Source organism: Centroberyx gerrardi, chromosome 3 (genome assembly GCF_048128805.1).
Source record: "Centroberyx gerrardi isolate f3 chromosome 3, fCenGer3.hap1.cur.20231027, whole genome shotgun sequence".
NCBI lineage: Eukaryota > Metazoa > Chordata > Actinopteri > Beryciformes > Berycidae > Centroberyx > Centroberyx gerrardi.
Genome location: NC_135999.1, coordinates 34,980,407 through 35,002,810, shown reverse-complemented (window position 1 = coordinate 35,002,810; position 22,404 = coordinate 34,980,407). Strand labels below are relative to the sequence as shown.

The window sequence follows — 22,404 nt, the reverse complement described above, 5'->3', positions numbered from 1 at the left end:
CACACACACACACACACAGATCCTTGTACTTCTACCCTCATGAAAACCATCCATTGACTACATTCATTCCCTACCCCCTAACCCTAACCTTAACCCTCACCATTACATGACTAACCTTAACCCTTACCCTAACTTTATCCTTATCCTAATTCTAACATTAACCCTAAAACCAAGTCCTAACCCTAAAAAATGCTTGCATTAACCAAGGGACTATTTTTTTTCATCCTACTTTGGTGCAGGATTGATGGGGTTTGTCACATAGGGCAATACAATGCGTACTAGACATTTATTAAAGTATGTGAAAGTCAATTTAGTGTACTTCTCTGAATTATCCTGATAAGGTTTACCCATCTGGTAAACAGCACCAAGAATTATTCCAATTGGACCAAGGTCTGATGAATACCAGAGATAGTATGTTCTCAAGTTTCTCCTGTTGATAGTATTCAGTAGTTGAATTTTGCATAGCACTTAGCGTAATAGCAGTGATAATACAATTAGCAGTAGTGCCCTTTAATATTAATAGTAGTAGTACATGCCTTGACCTACTACACAAATACATTTATTTCACTTGCAGTACTGCTAATAGTATAGCAGTACCAATGCTATTAGTATAATCTATGTTATAAATAGTAGTATTCTCATTACCTCTATCGCTGTCATATAGATAGGCAAATTTCTCCCATTTGTAGTACTCCACTAATGACACCAGGGGGCCTTTGATGTCTGGCCTCATCTGAAGAACAAACTGATTCATTCCTTCTGCTGGGAATGACGGTGTGATGAAGGAGACATGCAGCGTCTCACAGAAAGATGTGATGGTGTTGACTGACTTCTTGTCATAGAAACCAAAAATGGCGTAGACACCTCTGGAGAACTGGGAACAAACTGGAGAGAGAGAGAGAGAGAGAGAGAGAGAGAGAGAGAGAGAGAGAGAGAGAGAGAGAGAGAGAATTAGTTTCATAAAAAGTTGACTGAGATAGCATGATATATACATATATATATATATGATATAGATAGAAAGAGAAAGAGAACAACAGAGAAATTTGTCTTAATGTAACAGAGTTGTTACATGTATAATTACTTACTAATTATTTTAGTTTGTACACCTGACAGTTTTCTTCTACCTCCACTGACAATTCTGCTGTCATATAGGCTACAGTATGTACAGTAAAAGCCCCACCTCCAGCACCCCTCCTCCTAGCCCCTATAAACTTCCTGTCCCCCTTCACCTCTCCCCTTTTGCTGTGTTCCCCTATGGGAGAGGAGCTGGAGTGCCATATGAAGTTGGAGGATTTGATTTGTTTTTCTTGTTTCATGTCAGAATAAATGGACGTCAGGTCCAAAGACATCCTGGTTTTGGGTCCTTCCTTCACCTTCCACACAACGCAGAATTTCACCGGTTACATTAATGAAGTGGAGCCTAAAAGACCCCAAAACACAGACACAATCAGCAGTCAAGGCTTAGGTTAAATATTGGGAAAGGCAGGGTGTTCTAGTGCTAAAAGACTTTAACTTTAGCTCTCTGTAACAATACTCAGGGCCGGATCTACTAACATGTCGCAATTCCAGGTGCAGCGCAAAGGCAATTGTGGGTGCAATTCATACCATCAGTGCAAGGTATTTACTAAGGTAGGGAACGCAAATGAGCAGAGGCCCAAATAATTAATTAGAATTGTGACTGCGCAAATATAAGGGCCAAACAATGCACACAATAGTCAGTTTGCTGCAACTTAATGATGGGCAAAACCAGAGGATATTTCTCCCCAGTGGAAGTGGAAGTGTGGGTGGCGGAGAAAATCCCAAAGAGCTCTCTGCCGTAAAGAAGAGATGTTTTGCCAGTGCGTAAAAAGGCACTCTGGGACAACATAACAAATAAAGTGAATGCAGTTGGGCACCAGAAGCGCGATTTAGCGTAAATAAAACATTCACTTTTAATTGCTATTACTGTTGGAGTTGGCCTTTCCAAGCTCCAATGAAACCATCAACGTAACATGAGACCCTCTGGAACAGCCAATTCTGAGTGGCGGTGTACTGGATAGTACACTGGTGGGAAATAGTAGTGTCGCACGAGAAGTGATGCGGCGTTTTACGTAACATCCGGGTACTATGTTAGTAGATGCTAATGCTAACTACCATCGCCGCGTTAGCATCGTAGCTAAATATTAGCCCGTTAGCTTTTGAGTAGTATTCTACAATGGCAGACACAACATTTTATCCCAAGGATCTTACAGTATTGTGAGTGTTACTGTGTATAAACAGTTTGTGCTTATGTGATCAATCAACATGATCAGCACACGCTTTGTTGTCTGACATCTGTCAGATGACAGTAAAATTGAGTACAGTTGCAAATTCTGACCAGAGTAGCTGCTGACATGCTAAGTTATCACATATAGCTTTAAAAAGCATGTCATTTTCAATGTATCTGTGAGTGTTATTTGGGACATCACATCATGTTTTAAATACTGGAATAGAAGACACCTTAAATCTCTCTCAGCTCAGGGTCCTGTTCCTCGTACGTGGATAACAGAGTTGGATGACTGCAATAAATCCCAGTAGGTCCCAATAGATAGTGCTATTGTAATAAGACAAACTTTTAGAAGAGAATGGCAAGATAATTTGGTGATTGAAAGGTTTAGTTGAATAATTTCCATAATGAAAAGAGTTAAATACCTAAATACACTAAAAGAAATAAATAAATATATATATAGTATATATATATATATATATATATATATATTACAAAAAAAATGATGGAGATTTGTCATTTAACACTATTTGTCATTTTAAACATCATGAGCACTAATTGCATACATTTAAATGTATTCGATCAAATTATTTAACTTTTCTCAAAACTCTAAACATAAATCAACAAGGGCACAACAAGCACCCTACACAGTTCTCTAGTATTACAGTATTGATGCGTGGGGTGAATGTGTTTAGGACATTGTCAGATCAAATTGTCACCTCCCTACTAGCTAGTTAAGGGCAGGCTTTATGCAGCTTCTCCAGCATAGAGCAATGGACAATGAGTCACTAGCAGCATGACTCAAGAAAAGATAAACTTATGTTTATGTCGCATGACATACAAAATAAAATAAAGATGCTCGCCTTTGTTATTCTTTGTCAAATTATGCATGACATGAAAGAAGCCAAACTATTCACTGTGATAGTGGACGAGACTGCTGACGTATCTCAACATTAGCAAATGCGTATCTGTCTCAATCTTGCATTCCAGGATGCTATCGAGACATTGAAGCAGTGCAGACACGATCAGTGTAGTGAAAGATTTAGTCAACTTGAGTAGGGACTCACCAAAACGGCTTACATGGTTTGAGTTGTTCCGCACAATGAGTTGAAAAGTTGTAAAGAGTCTGCAACCATTGTGCCCCACATGCTGGCGGGTAATGGAGGGTAATGTGGCAGATCATGCTGCCTCTGACACTGTGGTCCATACTACACAGCACTGATTCACAGAGTAGCCTGGAAGATTGCTAAGGCTAGCCTAGTGGGTGCATACACTGGCTTAACTCTATAAAACAAAGTAGTGATCTCCTGTGCTATTTAAACATACAAGTTTTAAAAACAAGGCTTACAACAAGTGATTAAAATAATGATTAAATATTTATTTTGTCTTTCACACAGAAAATTGTTACCATTGCAGAGAGTTATTTCTGTGCTGTGTTTCTCTGCTCTTACCGCCCGCAGTACTTCCTGGTTAGAGAAAGGGCACGAGTACGGCGATGAGGTGCCCTTTTATATGCCTGTGTGGGAGATAGCGCATGCGCAGTGAGCTACACCTGAGCTGTACCAAATGATGACTGAGATGAAGTCATGATCATGTTCAATGTAATTATTATAGGAAATTTTGTTACATGTGTTAATTTGTAAGTTTAATTGTATTGCCTAGAATGGTATGGTCCAGTGGGAGGGGCCTAGAGTAGATAATGGCTGGTTCTAGCTCAGAGTATCAGTCGCTGGGGGGCTGCTGTGCTGGGCAGACCTGTCCCATACCCTACCCCTTATATTTGTTTTGGTAAAGGCATTTTTTTCCCCCTTTTCTAGTTTTCTTTCTTTTTCATATTTGTTTTTACACAATCCACTGTAATGGAATGGGGTGTTCTTGTGGTTGACCATAATAAATGGGATTGCACTTCAGTCCTACTACCGAGTTCGCCATTATTTCCGTTTTTGTAAATTTATAAGAGGTTTTTTCTGTCCAGCATTTTTGATTGCCAGTCGGCATTCTACCCTCACTCAGAGCCGGAGTGTGAGAATCACTTTTTTTATTATGAGATTGAAATTCACTTCACTCTCTGTAATGTGGGCAGCAACCCAACTCTGGAACGAGTAAGGTATCAGTGAACTAAGTGAAATAAACCCAGTTACATCATGTATTTAAAATAAAAAAAAATAAATGGAGGGGGGTGGGGGGTCATCAGATCCCTTCCTCTCCCTCTACCTCTCTGTGCAATGTGGCCATCCATTAATGTCCAAAACAGGAGACCTCACCTTTGGCCCTCTGCTCGTATTTGTAATTGAACAATTTAGCAACTAGTGTTTGCACCTGTGAGTGGTCAGGGTAGTCATTTGGTAATTTCAGTTTAGCATTTCAAATGGCGGTGCTTTCCACGTGACTCAGGAAATTTTAGTTATGAAGATTGTGCCATATGTACAGAATTCTGTGTAGTTTTTCAAAAAGTGTGATTTAGAATTGCAGTCTGGATGAAAAGCAGAAAATGTGCTTGTATTTTTGCAGAATTGGTTTAAGAGTTTGTGACATGAGTGTTTTTGTCATTGGGTCTCAAGCTCCAGAGTTAGTGTGTAAAAAATTCAGAAAAACTAATAAACTAAATTCTGTTCCTAATGATAGCAGCCACAAGCTAGCTGCTGCGCAAGGTGTCATGTCCCAATGCCTCCCAGTATCTGATGTAGAAATGGCAAAAATGGGTAATTGCCATCAGAAATAAAGCCTATGATCTCATTGAGTCCAGTGAACATTTTAAAACAATGAGTTTGCAGCAAACATTTTCAGTGATGAAGACTATGAACGGAATATGAAAAGATACCCTCTCCATCTGGTGCAACCGGTTCAAAAAGATATAGCCGTATGTTACCACCAAAACCATCTTCCTCACTACTGTCCCTAGATCTACTGACTAGTAGACTCTCATTCGTCCCCTTGGTCTTTTAATTTAAATTTTCTTGTCCTTCTCCCTAGCCTCTCTCGATTGTTCTATTCGCCATCATTTATTAATATTTAAAAGGTTTTATTCTCTGTCTTATTCATTGATATTGTCATTTATATGTTTTTGTGCATCTTATTTACTATGTAAAACATCTTTGAGCATTTAGAAAAGTGCTATACAAATAAAATGTATTATTATTATTATTATTTATTATTATTAGTATTACTAACACAGTAGTACTGTGTTCTGCCAAGACTTCTCACCATGTATACAAATACAATGCAAGCCAGGCACGGTTGAATCTGTCTCCTTTGACAGGGCTCATATAAACTATGAATACTGGAAAACAGCAATTCAAAAAGCATGGGGCCTCCTGGTGACTCAGTGGTCTATGGCAGTGGTTCTCAATTCTGGTCCTCAGGACCCGCATTGTTTTCCTGTGTTATAAGTGTTAAAGTGATAAATGTTATAGTGTAGTGTTCACATAAAGGGAGATTCAGGTTGTGAAGTATTACGTAATTTCAATCAGGAAGACTACTTATCATTCACTCATGCTTTCTCTTTACCCAATCAGAGTTGGTGAACACTTTCCCTCTTTTCCAGAGAACCAATCAGAGTTAGCCGTCACTTCCCTCTCTTTTTCAAAGAGCCAATCGTCTAAGTGACGGGAGTATATACACGTCACCTTCTATGCTATTGCCCTTCTCTCAGATCTATGCTGTATGCTGCTGTCATTCCAGTCGCTGTGCTTACCTTCGTCACGTCGTCCTACCACGCGCTGCTGCCTCATGTTTTTCCCCCGTATGGTTCCACGGAAGTATCGGTATGCTCCCGTCAACATGTCCGCATCAGAAGTCGATCAAGATCCAGGAGACGTCCTGGAGTCGCATCTGTTTCCATCCCTTGGAGAAGCGCCCGATCAGCGATCGCAACACTGCTAATTTGCAGTCCGAAGCAACGCCATTGGTCGCCCTTCAAGCCGTGAAGCAATCACTCTATTGCCGGGTAGGCGCATGGCGGCCTATCATATCCCCTCTCAGTTGGCAGATTCGGATCATTCCTTCGCACCCTTGGAACTCTATCGCTGCGGCATGTGGCACAGGCGGGATCTCATCAAAGCGCAAGCTCATCATTTTAACGGTGATAATGAAGCCGCGGCTTCATTCTCGAGGGCGATCATCCGCGAGCGTAATTATGCCTCCGTGTTCCGGGATTCAAACCCTCAATATCCTGTAGTGCGATCAAGCTCAAGACTCCGGTCTCCGGCCGATCAAACTTCATACAGACTTTATTTTTGTGCAGTCTCGCCCACTTTCCGTCTTGTGAAGTGGTTCAAGATTCATTGAGACTGCATTTCAATGATCGTGCCATCAGCCAATGGGAGTTGTCTCAAGGAGAAAGGAGGAAGTAGCTAACTCAAAGGTCATTCAAAGATTGTTAACATCAGCAAGACTCCCAACTCCAATCGTTTCATGCTTGATAAGCGCCATAGACTCAATTGGAGGATTTAAACATAATTGCATTCAATTTCAACTCTCCTGCCTCAGCATACTAAGCAGGCTACTCATTTTCATATAAGTAAAGGAGTCTTTCTCCTAATTCTCCTTGCCATCATGTCATTTGAATTATTTTATTATATGTAATCTAGCTTGTACTTGAACCTATTTCGCATTATATCAGTGAACCGTTCTAGATGAATGAGATAAGGTTTCGAATGAAAATCTGGTCTGTCACATGTGTCAGCCATCTTGTCGGTCACATCCTAGTGTGAACATAGATCAGTCATTTAGTCCGAGCTGCCTCATCTAGCAAGCATTCAGCCTGGTAGTCCAACCTAAATTCCAGATGCTATGTCTGATTGCTTAAAATATGAATGCATAAGGTTTTCCTCTGCCTAACTCTCGATGCATCAGGCCTGATCAGTCCTCTATGCTCGCTGCTCAGGTCTCAAGCCCCCAATATCTGGTGAGTGTCATGCTTCTCACTGGTGGTGGCATTTCTAAGCACTCGCATTTATTAAAAAATATGAATGCATTTCATTAGTATTTAGTCTCACATAATCAATGTGTCAATTCATTACATCTATTTTGTATACGGTTTTCATCTGTCTTTCTCCAGTTCATTCGGCATTGAATTAATACTGTTTGTCCAAAGCCTTCATCAGCTAATGACTCAGTGCAGTCAACATTGAATTAATACTGTGTAAGTCTTCAGCCTTTCATCAGCTAAGGACACAGTTTATCCAGTATTGATTAATACTGTCTGTCTTCAGCTAAAGATTCAGTTCAATCAACATTGAATTAATACTGTTCCGTCTTCAGCTATTGATCCGGCTCATTCAGGATTGAATCAATACTGTTTTGTCTACAGCTTTTCATCAGCTACTGACCCAGTTCATTCAGCATTGAATTAATACTGTTTTGTCTTCAGCCTTTAATCAGCTAACGACTCAGTTCACGTGCCATTTTGTCTTCAGCTATTGATCCAGTTCATTCAGCATTGAGTTAATAATGTTTTGTCTTCAGCTATTGATTCTAGTTCATTCAGAATTTAATTAATACTGTTTTGCCTTCAGTTATTGATGCAGTTCATTCAGCATTGAGTTAATACTGTTTTGTTTTCAGCTACTGATCCAGTTCATTCAGCATTGGGTTAATACTGTTTTGTCTTCAGCTATTGATCCGGCTCATTCAGGGTTGAATCAATACTGTTTTGTCTACAGCTATTGATCCAGTTCATTCAGCATTGAATTAATACTGTCTTGTCTTCAGCTATTGATCCGGCTCATTCAGGGTTGATCCGGCTCATTCAGGATTGAATTAATACCGTTTGTCTACAGCTTTTCATCAGCTACTGACCCAGTTCATTCATCATTGAATTAATACTGTTTTGTCTTCAGCCTTTAATCAGCTAACGACTCAGTTCACGTGCCATTTTGTCTTCAGCTACGATCCAGTTCATTCAGCATAGCATTAATTGTGTTTGTCTTCAGCCTTTCATCAGCTACTGATCCAGTTCATTCAGCATTGAATTAATACTCTTTTGTCTTCAGCCATTGATCCGGCTCATTCAGGGTTGATCCGGCTCATCCAGGTTGATTTAATACTGTTTGTCTTCAGCTTTCATCAGCTATGATCCAGTTCATTCAGCATCGTATTAATTCTTTGTCTTCAGCCTTTCATCAGCTACTGACCAAATTCATTCAGCATTGAATTAATGCTGTTTGTCTACAGCTTTTCATCAGCTATGATCCAGTTCATTCAGCATCATATTAATTCTGTTTATCTTCAGCCTTTCATCAGTTAATGTCTCAGTCCATTCGGCATTGAATTAATACGGTTTGTCATCTGCCTTTCATCAACTAATGACCCAGTTTATTGCCTGCGACGACCTGACGAACACTGCCTCGTTGAACTACCGCGCCTCGACGTGCGAGAAACTCAGGTTGGTCTGGAAAACCACGGCCAGGAGCATCCATGCATTCATGGAAACACTCCCGCCCAGGACTCGAGACCGCTACTCGACCCTCTGTTGGGCCCTACGGGAGGAATACTCACTGTACACTGACCCAGCCTCCGCCACCCTTGGTGCCTTCAACATCATGCAGAAGAAGCAGGAACCCCCTAAGGAATACTACCGGCGCCTGAGAGCCGCGTATTTCCAAGGGCGCAGTGCTCCAGGAATGGAAGAGGATCCGGCTTTTAAGTCCTTGTTCCTACATAATCTCCATGAAAGCGTGCGCCATGACGTCACCATGCACTGCAGGGTGAACAACCTCACCATGCAGGCGATCCGGAGGTATGCACAATTGTCATGGGAGACACGTGTGCGTCCTGTCAGGAAGTACGATAACGACGCCCGAGTCCTGGGGGTCCAGAGCTCAGAAGTCCCCTACTTAGCGCTTGAAGGCAACGAAGTGCCTCGCCCTAAGGGAACCGCGAAAACCGGCCCCCAGAGGCGCCATTCGCCTCGCCAACAGGGTGAGCGACAGGACAAATGGGAAGGGAACCAACGACGACCACAAAGACAGTTTGGACATAGACAACAAAACTCCTTTCAGCAAAACCAAAAGGTTAGCTTTGAGAAGCACTCCAAACAAGAAGGTAAGTACCAAGGTAAGAATGAAGGTAGAAAACCCCAATCTCCCAAAAGAGAGAACTCGATGGAGAGATTGGAGAGTCTGCTCAGGAGATGCATAACAGAGACGGTGAGACAGCTTGAGACGTCCCGTCAACCGCCAGCACTGCCAGACCCGTCCACGGGGCCCGACAACAGTCCTCAACAGTCCTTCTTTGGCATGACTAGGCCGAGCGCCCCCCCCTCCTGACGCCAAGGTTTACCTTGTAGGTTGGGGTAGGGAACCAAGAGAGCCCAGGGCTCTCCCCGGCGCCACCACTCCAAACGTCCCGCATCCTCCTTCCTTAACCTTCTTGGGCGACCTTGTCCGCAAGGGCAACGCCCGACGCATATACACCTCCGTGGAAATAGGGGGGGGGGGTGTAAGCACCCTCGCCTTGCTCGATTCCGGTTCCGAGATCAGCTTGATGTGTCCCAACACCTTTGCAAAGGTCGCCAGAGCGATGCTTTCCCTCGGTAAACCACTCCAAGTCAAGTCCTGCAACGTTAGCATCACCAGCTACACTCAGAACAAGTCGCCCATCACCAAATGCTTGCCGATGCTCATGCCTCTTTCGGAGCCTGATCCTGGCTCCGAGTCTTCTAGGCCGCCCGTGGGCCCACGTACGCCGCAGGCTGGCAGCCTGAACCTGTTTCACAATCACAGGTCTTTCTTGTGCTCGTTGAAGAACACTAACGCAGCACTGTACAGCCCCCATGTGGTCGGAGGTGTACACCTCAACGGTCTCACGACCCCGGACGTGCTCCTAGCGCCCTGGTCCGAGAAATCCGCCATCAGTCAGGACCTGCACAACGATCTGTGCCGACCGAACCCTCCGCCAGCCTTTGCACAGCGAAGCCACCGCCTCCTTTCAGCAGAGTCACCACAGACTCTCTGTAAGGTGATTGGAGTATGCGCCCTCTCTATCCAAATTGGGAGAAAACAGGTCGAACACTCTGTGAGCGTGGTTCCTCAGCTCCGTCCCCCATTCTTCTTAGGGGCGGACCCTCTTGTCAGGTTCGGCGCCCAGCTGGACACAGTCAACCAGGTCCTGTGGTCCCAAGCTGACGCTGTAAACTATCCCCTGACCGCTGAACCAGAACATATAACATCAGGGCAGACCATTCCCCAGGCGTGTCAAGTTGCCAGCGAGCTTGATGTGACGATCCCCACGCGAACAGCAGGTGTCCCCATCCGCCTCAAGACTCTTAAAGGAAAGAAGATGCCTGGCACACAGGCATTCTTTCAACCTTTGCCCCATTTCTGGGAACTCCACTTGACAGTCTGCGGCACGCCCCTTCTTGAGTTGAACAGTCGTTCAACCTACCTTCTGGTCCAGATCCACTCCAATAGGAGGAAGACGCACCCCAGTAGGACCACAAGGGAGAGTCGCATGCCCCAACTCACTCCGCCGGCATGCACTAGCTCCTAACCCTATTCCCCTCCCCTGGTAATAATCTTTGGTAAAACCCTGCAGGGTACCATAGTCGCGGTGAACCTCCACTCCGCTCTCCTCAACAACACCTTGCATGCCTTAGAGACTCTGTCAAAAGTTGTCCAGGAAGACATAACCTATGGGTAGTTAGAGATTTGATGCAGGACCTCACTAGGGAAGTAAGCTCCTCAGTCAACAGTCTGAGTGGTGGAAGAATTCCATCATATCTGGTCTCCCTAGACCTTGTTGAACAAATCCTAAAATCAGCTACTACCACTGTTGTGCAACCCTCACAGGTACATCTGGCATATAGTCTTGGCAGTGCAATTTCCTATTTTCGTAGACCCTAGGAACTTCAACGACAATCAACGATGCCCTTCAACAGCAGCTTCTGGCTGAAGGGACTAAATTGGTGCAGTTCAGTCTCAAACCGACTGGACTCACCACCATATCCTCCTTAGTGGTTGGATCATCACGGCTATTGTCGCACACTTCATGTATAAATACATCCGGAAGCTACGAGCCAGACTGGACTCCCTCCTATTCGTGTCACCACGACTCGCACACCAGTCTGAGACTATCACACTGGCCAGCTCCAATCCTTTCAAGGAGTAAGCCACTAACCACCTTTCCTTTTCCTTTTCCTCCCTTTTCTTAGAATTCTTTATAGGGATCAAAAGCAGCAAAGAATTGTGTTGGGGTTAATACATTGCTTACCTAGGATGTGGATGCCTGTGTTTTGATGTGTTTGTTTATTGTAGTTAGAAAAGTAGAAACTCTGCCCAGACGTTGCCTCACTGTCTGCCCAGACACCAGAGCCCTCTGTGAACTTGTGAACTCTATGAACTGTATGGACTGTTCCCATTCTCTCCTATCCTCAGGAATATATGGACTGCGTAACCCTCAGGATTACCCCACTCTATGAACTGTCCGGCCCTTGAGTTGCTCTAAAGACTGCGGCCAGCAGCCCACTCTTCAGACCAAAGGGGGGATGTTGGGCCAGGCCATGTGGTCAAACAAAGGAAAGGCCTACATGTAAGATTAAAAGCCTAAAACACCGGCCTAACAAGGGAATCAGAAACCTGAACTCTAGCCCACCCGCTGGGCTGGGACCTTAAACAAAGGAAAGCAGCGCCAAAATTCCAACAGGCCCTGAAGTTCACACCTAGGTGCGAACTGGCTGAAACCCAACCTCTGGTCTCTCATTGGACGAGACTCGGACGAGCCCCGGGATGTCCCCATGACGTCACCAAGAGTCTAAATTCCAGAGATACCTTTCCTCATCGCCCCTTCTTGCGACTCCGTCGACTAACAAGGTGGTACCTGAAACGTTCGAACTGTTCTTTTGTTTAGCCGAGGCGCAGTCTTCAACTCGTGGGACAAGACCAGACTGTTTAGTGTTAGCTGTAACACTGTTGGATCCAGAAGGATTAGATTAGCTGTTTGTGCATCCGGCATTCTAACTCCTTACATGCACTGTATGAGTAACCGGTGCGTGTAGCAGATCTGCAGAAGTGGACTGGAAGAGAATACAGCTAAGGACACTCCTTCCCTCCAAGAAGACAACGTAAGGATACGTTTCTTCAATCAGGTCGACTCCTGGCTGACATCTTTCGCTGCCTACGAGGAAAGCCAGCTGGCCGTTGTTCCGTGCACGGAGAGATAACGGTCCCGCAGACCCGCCTGGGAAAACCCCATCAGATCGATAAGACAGACTCAAACACACACCAATCACTCGAGAGTGATTCCCAAGTAAGAGGCTTTGGTTCTGGGCAGAGACTAGAATAGGTGTGTTAAATAAGCTTGACTGATCAGAAGCTGTAATTGTGCGTATTGGGAAGCGCATCGGACCGCCGCGTCCATATTTATGCTGTATGAAGATACCTCAATCATTATGCTTGCTGCTTAATTTGATTGTGTTAATGTAAAGCTGATTTGTGTTCAATTGCATGCCGCTGAGCTTGCATCCGTGTTAGTAGCCACCGTATAGAGCCAATATACTGCATCTTACCAGTTCAAAGACCAGTAACCCGGCGTACTATTTCTAAGTCGTACCCCGAGTTTCTGTGTGGTAAAAGGCTATTGTTGTGTCTCTAGACGGCGAGTAGAATCTCTAGGTTTACCCTGAGTGCTTCCCCTTTATTCTCTCTCCCTCTCTCTCTTACTAACCCACACATACACACACCCACATCTCATTACACATTCATTGCTACCTAAGAAGTAGATGGTGTTGGTTTAGCTGCCTAACTCCAACTCCATCTTGGTTCCAAAGCCCCTTTGTTCAAACTGCGCGGTCACAGCCGCCATCTTGAACTCTCTCTCCCTCTCTCATCTCTCTCTCTCTCACACACACACACACACACACACACACACACACACACACACACACACACACACACACACACACACACACACACACGCACGCATCCATACGCGCCATATGCTGTTTGTGCCTTTATGCCTGCTAGTTAGACCTATAGTTATAGTTGTATAATAGTTGTTGATTAACTGCAGTGTTATTGATTATTGATTGGTATTGCTAAAGTTAAATAAACTCTGTTATACTTTTAAAGAGAAGTTGTCTGTGATTCCTTGTGCATATGTGTTGTAATAACGGCTGGTTGTGAGGGCCTGTGTACGAATTCACCCTTCACTGTTCACTCATAAATGTACAGTGGTACTTAAACACTGTCATTTGGGGGTGAACAGCCATTTTGAGACTGTATTGAAGGTTCGGTTATTGGTCCCTGATTCCAGGGTGGTGCCCCGTTAATATTGACTCCCGTCAATAATTTTATGAATATTAATAATTTCACGATTATTAATTATTGATTGCTAATAACCAAACCTGCCCCTATCAAAGCCCAACATGCCGTTGCATCACCAGCCTTTCATCACCTAAAGGCCCAGTTCATCTGGCATTGAATTAATACTGTCATGTCATTTTGAGATGCTGATTTAACTAAGTTAGTCCTATATTAATACTGTTATTTGCCCCACATCAGTATTGCCTCAGTAAGTCTTAGTGTAATGCTGTTTAGTCAGTAGCCCAACATCGGCTAATATCTCAGTGGTTATGACATTGCTTTTGGTGTCCCTCTCAATTTTCAAAACTTTTATTCTTCTTTTGGGGGGGTTGTCTAATGCCTTAATTTATAAGGCGGCAATTCATTTTATATCTTCTATGACTGTATCCTAATATCAGTACATATTCCATGTTTTACTGGCCTTCATCTACCAGTGTATATCTTGTGTTGTACTGTCCTACATCTATCAGTATTTCCATCCAAGGGGTTTTCCGCTTCCGTTCAATGGGGGCAGTGGTCTTCTACTGCTTATTCTTCATCTGTTTTGCTTGATCATTCTGCAATATTGTCTGTCCAAAATCTCTCCAGCCATAATTGATTGGTAAGTGAATCGTGCATATCATTGGTGGTGGTTTTAAATATGCTCTCCATGCTTACGCTTTTACTCCGCCTCTTGGAGTAGTTTCGAATCTAAGCAGGCTTCCATTTATCTGCACTCTAAGCTGGCCTTTATCTACCAGCACCCCGTATCTCTAAACTGGCCTTCATCTACCAGCACCCCGTATTTCTAAGATGGCCTTCATCTACCAGCACCCTGTACCTCTAAACTGGCCTCTATACCAGCACCCTGTATTTCTAAAATGGCCGCCATACCAGCACCCTGTATTTCTAACCTGTCCTACCTAGGGCTGGGTACCGAACTTCGATACTTTTATGGCACTGACCGAATTACGTCGGTGCTACCGAGTACCGATTCACATAAAATCAATCAGTGCCAAATTTCGGTACCTGAGAGCGCATCTGGGTGAGAGAGTAGAGAGAAAGAGAGAGAGCGAGACTACGAGAGCGAGACTACGAGAGCGAGATTACGTCACCCCTGCAGCTTGTTGCTTGTTGTCAGGGCAATGGCGAGCCGAAAGCGGTCCCAAGTGTGGTTACACTTTTCAAAACTTGACGCAGACAACTCTCGCTGCAATATTTGTGATGCGAAATGCAAAGCTGGCCATGGCAACACGTCTAACCTGAGGAAACGCCTGGTCAAACAAAAAATATTTCTAAAAGCTGAAGAGTGTAGCCTACCGTATTTGATAGCCTGAAAGCCAAGTCCCCCGCAGCAGCCGCAGCTAAGGTTAGCCTGCAGCCAGCGCCGAAGAAGTTGAACCCTCCATGGACGACGAAACTTTAAGTGAGGCATTGACAACTTCATCGACATGTTCAGGTAATTAATTAGCTAGTTGCATAAGTTGTTGTTGGAGATAACTGGGCTTTTTTCATTGTCTTGGCTGACGTTAGCTTAGCATTTTTACTAGCGTTATCATTATCATCAGCTCGTGAGTCGTGTTGTTTACACTCTTGCTTTCATTGACAGGTCACCCTGTCCCACTCTCAACCCGTCCTCGTGTCACGGTGAGAGCCGCAGAGGTTACACCCTTCACCCTGGCGCAGAAGACGTTGTTACCCCGCCAGAGAGTCAGTGAGTGCCACAGGGCAGAGACCGCGTTCATTGTTAACCTCGCTGCTACGACTCCTAGATCTTGGGAAGGATATCAGATGTGCTTCCTCCGAGACACACACAACAGCGTTCTCACGCTATGCCCTGGTGGTGACAGACTGTGACAGGTTGGAGGTTGTAGGGATGGGTTTGGGAGGGGGGAGGGAGGTAGGGAGGGGTTTTACTTTGTGTGGTGTGTAAAATGTTCTAAATAAATAATGTTCTAAATAAATAACAATGTTGAAATTGAGAAGTTTGGACTTATTTTTTACAACTGAAATTACATTTTTGTTATTACAGAGAGAGTAAAGTACCGAAAAAAGTATCGTTCAGGAACTGGTATCGAAGTCAAGGTATCGGTACCGGTACTGGTATCGAAATTTTTTGAACGATACCCAGCCCTAGTCTACCAGCGCCCTGTATTTCTAAACTGGCCTTCATGTACCAGCTCCCTGTATTTCTAAAGTGACCTTCATCTACCAGCGCCAGTATTACTAAGCTGGTCTCATTTACCAGCAGTCATTATTTTGTAAGTCAGCTTTCCTCTTACAGCACTAGCCTACTGGTTATAGCCGATCTACCGGCATAAGGTTTATTTGGCGAGCTCCTATTCACCTCCCCTTAATCATCAATCATCATTTTAGGTGACCTTAAATCCAACATTCTCTCATTGTCCGTCCTTTACATCTTTAGCAGGCTACTGTTCTAACTCTAGAACATATTTTTGGGGGACATCCTAATTCCTACGTCTATCCTGGATGTACTCCTAACTTCACGAATGGGAGGAGTTCCTCCATGGAGCTTACACCAAAGTTTACATCTTGTTTTATGTCATGAATAAACTTTTAATTCGAGCATTCATCCTAGTCTCTCCTGATTGAAGTATTACGTAATTTCAATCAGGAAGACTACTTATCATTCACTCATGCTTTCTCTTTACCCAATCAGAGTTGGTGAACACTTTCCCTCTTTTCCAGAGAACCAATCAGACTTAGCCGTCACTTCCCTCTCTTTTTCAAAGAGCCAATCGTCTAAGTGACGGGAGTATATACATGTCACCTTCTATGCTATTGCCCTTCTCTCAGATCTATGCCGTATGCTGCTGTCATTCCAGTCGCTGTGCTTACCTTCGTCCCTCCACCACCCCATCACCACCAATGTCCAGGCTCCAGAGGAACTCCCCGGGAGGACATCCTAATTCCTACGTCTATCCCGGATATACTCCTAACTTCACGAATGGGAGGAGTTCCTCCATGGAGCTTACGCCAAAGTTTACATCTTGTTTTATGTCATGAATAAACTTTTAATTTGAGCATTCATCCTAGTCTCTCCTGATTGAAATATTCATACATTTTATTTATAACACATTTGTTTTCCCAAGATGATGAGAAAATTATCTTTAAATCTTGGGATAACAAAAATTGTTTTCTTGAGATTATGAGATAATTTTCTCATTATCAAATAATTTCAGGAAACATGATCATTCTGTGGAGCAATGTCAGAGGAGCACTGTAGGAGGAGCACAGATTTTGATCACTATCACATAATCAAGGCCTGGTACAGGCTAAAATAGCATTATGCCTTGCCATTACAGATAATATAGATCGAATACTTCTGTAATTCATATATGGCCCCCTAGTGGTTTTGTTGCATGTTCTCAATGATTGTGCAAGCATATGCAGACAGCAATGTCTCATCAGTCATGTTGTATATTCTTCTGAATAATATGAAATTTGTTAATGGCCGATGTTCCCCTTAACAGTCCCACAACACACATTACACACTTAAACTTATTAAAACACAAACGTGTATAGAACCATCAAAGAATAAAATAATCAATTGAGTTCAGTGTGACAGACTGCTGATTGCCATGGAGATAAAGGGGTTTTTGGCAAGCCAAGGGATTTTAGTTCTCAACAGCTTTGATAAATGTGAGGTGCAAAGAATTTTGGATGATACTTGGCCTTCATTTTCTGTGATGTTACCATGCAATGTAGGTTTGGGGAATGTCTAGTCAGCAGAATCAGCCCTATAGATTAAAACCACACTGAATATGGGGTTTTCATAAGAGCCCTAAGCAGGGACCTACTGCTAGACTGGTAGACAGGGTAAAAGTTGCAATAAGCAAAATTTTCTGACCAGTAGAGAGTGACAGAAACTGCAAGACATTTGTAAATAAAGCCACTGCACTATGGAGGCCTACCAAGGACAAACATCGCAAAGCACTCTGCATGAAGGCTAATAGCTAAGCTAACCGTACCTACTGAGAAGTGTCGCCGGTTAGCAGTCTCACTTTGCTAGGCCTTTCTCCCGCTGAAGGCTATGTCACAATGAATAGTGTAGGTAGCAAGGTCACTAGTTTACTAAGTTAACTTGCTCGCTTTATCGATTCTGCCATTATGAGAAAATTTTCGGAAATGGGAGGGAGTGAGGGCCGCTTTTAAACAGCGAGGGAGGTGCCAAGCTACTTTACAAAAAAATTGAAAGCAACTGAATGGCCCAGGAGGAGCTTTGTTCCGGACCAGAATTTGACAACAAGCTTTAGAAAAGAGGTTAAAACACCAACATAGTTGGCCTGCGTGTGTGGCTTTTGGTTTATATCATTATGTCTCAATGAAATCTCCACATAGCACATTTTAGGTTCAGGATTGGTTATAAGGTCTGATATCGCTTATTGCAGGTTTAATCAGACCAGCTTTATCCAACTCAGATCAGTATGATCAAACTGAGATCTGCTTAATAAAACCAGTTTAATCAAACTCAGATAAGTGTTGTAATCCAAGCAAAGACTGGGACCAAAGAAAGTGGAGTATTATTCACATCCAATAATAATAATAATAGTGGGCCAATAACAAACATCATGGTAAAGGCTGTTCATCAGTGCTTTTCAACTTGGAGGGAAAGCATTTTGGGATGTTCAAGTGGTTCTTTCAGATTTGCTGCTGCATTTGGAATTAAGAGACCTAACACACAACGACACAAGACTAAAATATTCCAAGTGTGTTGATACTGACGACCAAGAGTAGACTCCAGTAGGTAACAATACCAAGGATGCAAATCTCTCCCTCTCTCCTTGTGTGTATGTAGGCGTATATTTAGTTGTCCTAGTTTGATGACCTGGTTCTTTATTCTCGCAAGAAATAAAATGTCCTGTTTCACCTCTCCTTGTGTATAATATTACATTGAATCATACATAATGTTATATAATTATATATGATATATAAATTATATAAATTATATAGGATCATATATTCTAGTGTATGATCTTGGATCCGCTCAGTACATGAGGTCATGCTTTGAGCTCACATTCTGACATATGAATATGACTCAAACACAGATGAAAATCCCCCCAGATATACTGCACTGTTGGCAAGTATAACTGACAAAACTGAGTAATGATGTCCAGAATCTCGAGAGAAATACGCCTATTCACACATTAACCGCAGGGGGACCCAGACACCATGCTCCTTGTGTCACCCTGAGGCCGCTCCTCCTTGGAGACAGACCCTCCTTAACCCTCGGCCTCACCTGGACTCCTCACCCCGCTGCAGACCTCCCGCTATTCCAATCTCTTTGGTTTCTCCCCCAGTTACCCTTATTATAGCGTTAACATTTGTATATCCCATTATTTGCATATTGTGAAAGCGATTCATAAAGCACACCACAGTGCAAAAAATACCACCTGCTCTAGTCAGATGGTGTATTATAGAAATTAATGTTAACTAATGAAAATAAATGTCAATTATTTAATAAACAATAGATAAAGTTACATTGTGTCCCAGGAAATTAATCATCATTGGACACACGTGGAAATGTTTAATAAATATGACTCACACACTGGTTTTACAATCGATCGATTGATCGATTATCGTTCTCATTGCGGTTATAAAAGCCAGTTTTCATCTGTTACGATTTGGTTTATCATGGCCAACATTGCAATTGCAGCAGTAGTGCATGAGGAGGAAGAGGGTTTCTCTGCCATTCTGACACATCTATGCAGCCCATGGCAGTGACAGGTGTGGACAAGGTGTTAAATATGTAAAGGTAAATTAACATGTTGGTTTTGACTGGCTGTCACCCGGGCTACAGCTGAGGATAACACAGCGGTAATGTGGTTCCATCACAGTATTCACAGCTGTGGTAAATTTATTAGTTAGGTAAAATTACCGGGCCACAGATTTTGCTCACTGCTATTCTGTTACTGCAGAGTTTTATGAATGAGCCCAATATCTGTTCTTTTTGACACCAATCTACGTGTCATCATGTCCGGCCCCCTTCTCACCCACCATAGAGGAATGGTGGTTCCGTCCACGAATGGCTTAAAAACTAATGTGCTTCCATCAAGATTATATTTGTGGTCAATTTTGATCTGTTTTGGGCCAGGGCATCCCTTCTCACTCGGGATGCACCCCACCAAAACGGGATCACAGTTTTTGTCGGACAACATCTGCTCATGCATCACAGCCTAACAACACTGTATGGTAGGAAATGACTCTCCCCGTTCACCCACTCATTGTGTTCAGCAATATGGACTCTTTGGTAACATCTAATGGCACCCATAAGAACAACACCGCCAAACATGTCTCTTCCGACAGAATGTATGAACTGGCATTTTCACCAAGTAGCATTACAGTTCAGAAATGTCAAGTGAAGAGGTAACATATCCCATTGCAAACTGTTACAAATGTTTAGAACATCCCACAGAGAGACAGAAATATTATACAGCAAGTCACGTAAAAGATGGAATCAATAGATGCTATTGGCTAACCCAGAGGTCTAGCAGCTCAAGCTGTAGCTACTGCTAACTAACTTTACCCAATACCCTTAAGTCGTTTACTAGCAACAGGTTCAGTCAGAGACACTTGCACTCAAAGGAGTTTGGACCATTTATAGCACAAATGGTTATACAGTTGTATTTGGCAGAAAAGGCTCTGCTCTTGAGAATACTCCCCAAATGAATCCAAGCAGCATGCGAGAGATTATGCGGAGAGCACAATAAACCACCAAGGCATAGTAGACATATATCATTCAATAATATGAAAATCAACATAAAACCAGACATAATTCAGAGATAGCTTGCACAAGCATCCTGTGTACAGATAATAGCAGGAGGAGGTTGGGGTGGTGGAGGGAGTTTTTGCATCGACTTAGGTCAACAGCAGTATTGGCATGAATGATCAGCAGAGTGAGAATGTAAGCTGTCAGAGCGCCTCATTGACTTGTTTGAATGTGATTGGTGATTGAGAGTCAGCTGGTACTGATCAGCTGGATAGGACAGCTGATAGCCAATCAGCAGACAGCATGCGTGACTTCAGTGTTCTGCCTGAACTAACCCGATGCTCCATTTGTTTGTCAGCATATTGCTTGACAGATATTTATTTATGCGCAGCAAAGCTGTGGTGAGCTAATGTTTGCTATGTTGCATCAACAAGAAACTTTAGCTAGCTAGCTTGTGTGGCTAACTTTAGCTATATGCTATATCATAGGTTGCTTGTCCAACAAATGTAATGCCAACTCTGCATCGGTCTTTACGTTTTTCAGAGTCCTAAGCTCCCTCCACCTTTGAAATGGTGCACCAAGGTTCACTTGGGTTTTGCAGTGGGCTTTGTCATTGGCCTTTTTGGCTTTAGAATGAGGCTTTTTAGGCCTTTTTTGGGGGGGGGTGTGTGGAGCATTTCCACCAAAACAGAGAGTACAGACTGGACTGCTTGTTTAGAAAAGCTTGAAATCTCAGCAGCCATTGAGGTAACAGTGGAGTGACTTGCAAAGCCCCACTGATATATTATGGTTATTTTGTGCAAAGAGCCAGTAAAATATTACTGATTGTTCCTCTAAATCTATTCCCTAGCACATTCCAGTTTTAAATAGCATCAGGTCTAATGGTCATCATACATTATCAGGGTTTTTCCTGCATAGAAAATTATGAGGCAGCCGCCTCGATCAAATTGCATGCCGCCTCGATCAACAAAACTTGTCTGCATGAAACTGAAAAAAAAAAAAAAAAAAAAAAAATGTAATTACCAGCGGTTAGCTCGGTGGATTTCTGTTATTTGTAACTGCAATGGTGGCATTACTCCACTGTGCTGCTGTATCGTCATCAGCACAATAACCCTCTGAGCTCTACCTAACTCTCACAATTAACCATAGATGGTTAATGAAACTTTTTTTGGAAAGAGTGAACATAACCACGCATTCAACATTGCACATTCATTTGATTTGAATAAAAAAACTTAAGAACAGACTATACAGGTTTTTTATTTTAATTTTCTTACTCGGGGTATCAGACAGTGGGTGCAGCCAGTGGTGAAGAGGAGGCTGAAGAAGATGACTGTGCGCCTGGCACCGGCGTCTCCAATGTGCCCTATGCGCCACGAAACCACAACGCATCATTATTTATAACCTTGTGACATCCAGTCCAATTGCTTAACACCTTGAATTTGTCGCAATTAATTGTGACAAATTGGGGCTCTGCTAAAAGACTGTAATGAACTTAATAAAGACTAATTCACACCATATGAGCCTATAATTAAATATAGATGCCTTTTGGACAAACAAAGAAGCCTGGAAATGAACCGAGTGTAAAGACATTTTTGCTTTATTTCACTACTTTGCCATCTTCCACTGTCTCTAAAATGTGCGCACACATGGCTTGAAGTTTCTGTAGTGGCATGCACATTCTCAGGCCAAGTTTGTTTTTATAAATCTGAAAATCTGTGTGGCGCATGCACTTTTCAGGCTGGTTTTGTGCACACGCAATGTTTTATAAATGAGAGGAGGCCTTGGACTACAAGGAGTGACATGAAGCAGTTTTATAAAATGAAAAGTAGGAGGCTGACATGTCCTGCCTCTGGTTGTGAACTGGGTAAATGAAGTGTTCAGCTACCCTGTAACTAGGCCACTTTTTGCTGGTTGTGAACTGTGAAAACAATGGCTTTTATTTTATATTTATGTTTAACTGCCATGTAACAGGTCCCCTTTTCTGAACTGTGTACATGAAAACAGTGGGGGTTTTTATGTTATATTTAATTTTATGTTAAACAGAGTCCCTTTATTTTCTTTATAATAAAGTAAATAAATAAGTAAATAAGTAAACACAAATGTGATATAGTTCTTCACTCAGAATTATAGGAATTCCTAAATTCATTGCT

General features: G+C 42.9%; 1 protein-coding gene across 4 annotated transcripts in view; it reads right to left on the bottom strand.

Annotated features, from left to right (window-relative positions):
• The window catches only part of LOC139917980 (glutamate receptor 2-like), a 129,998-nt gene that overhangs the window by 72,908 nt on the left and 34,686 nt on the right, over positions 1 to 22,404 (bottom strand). For all 4 annotated transcript variants that reach the window (XM_078282750.1, XM_078282749.1, XM_078282751.1 and 1 more), the window contains one exon: positions 646 to 885. In XM_078282750.1, the coding sequence (XP_078138876.1) occupies positions 646 to 885 (240 nt within the window). The remainder of the gene's footprint in view (positions 1 to 645; positions 886 to 22,404) is intronic.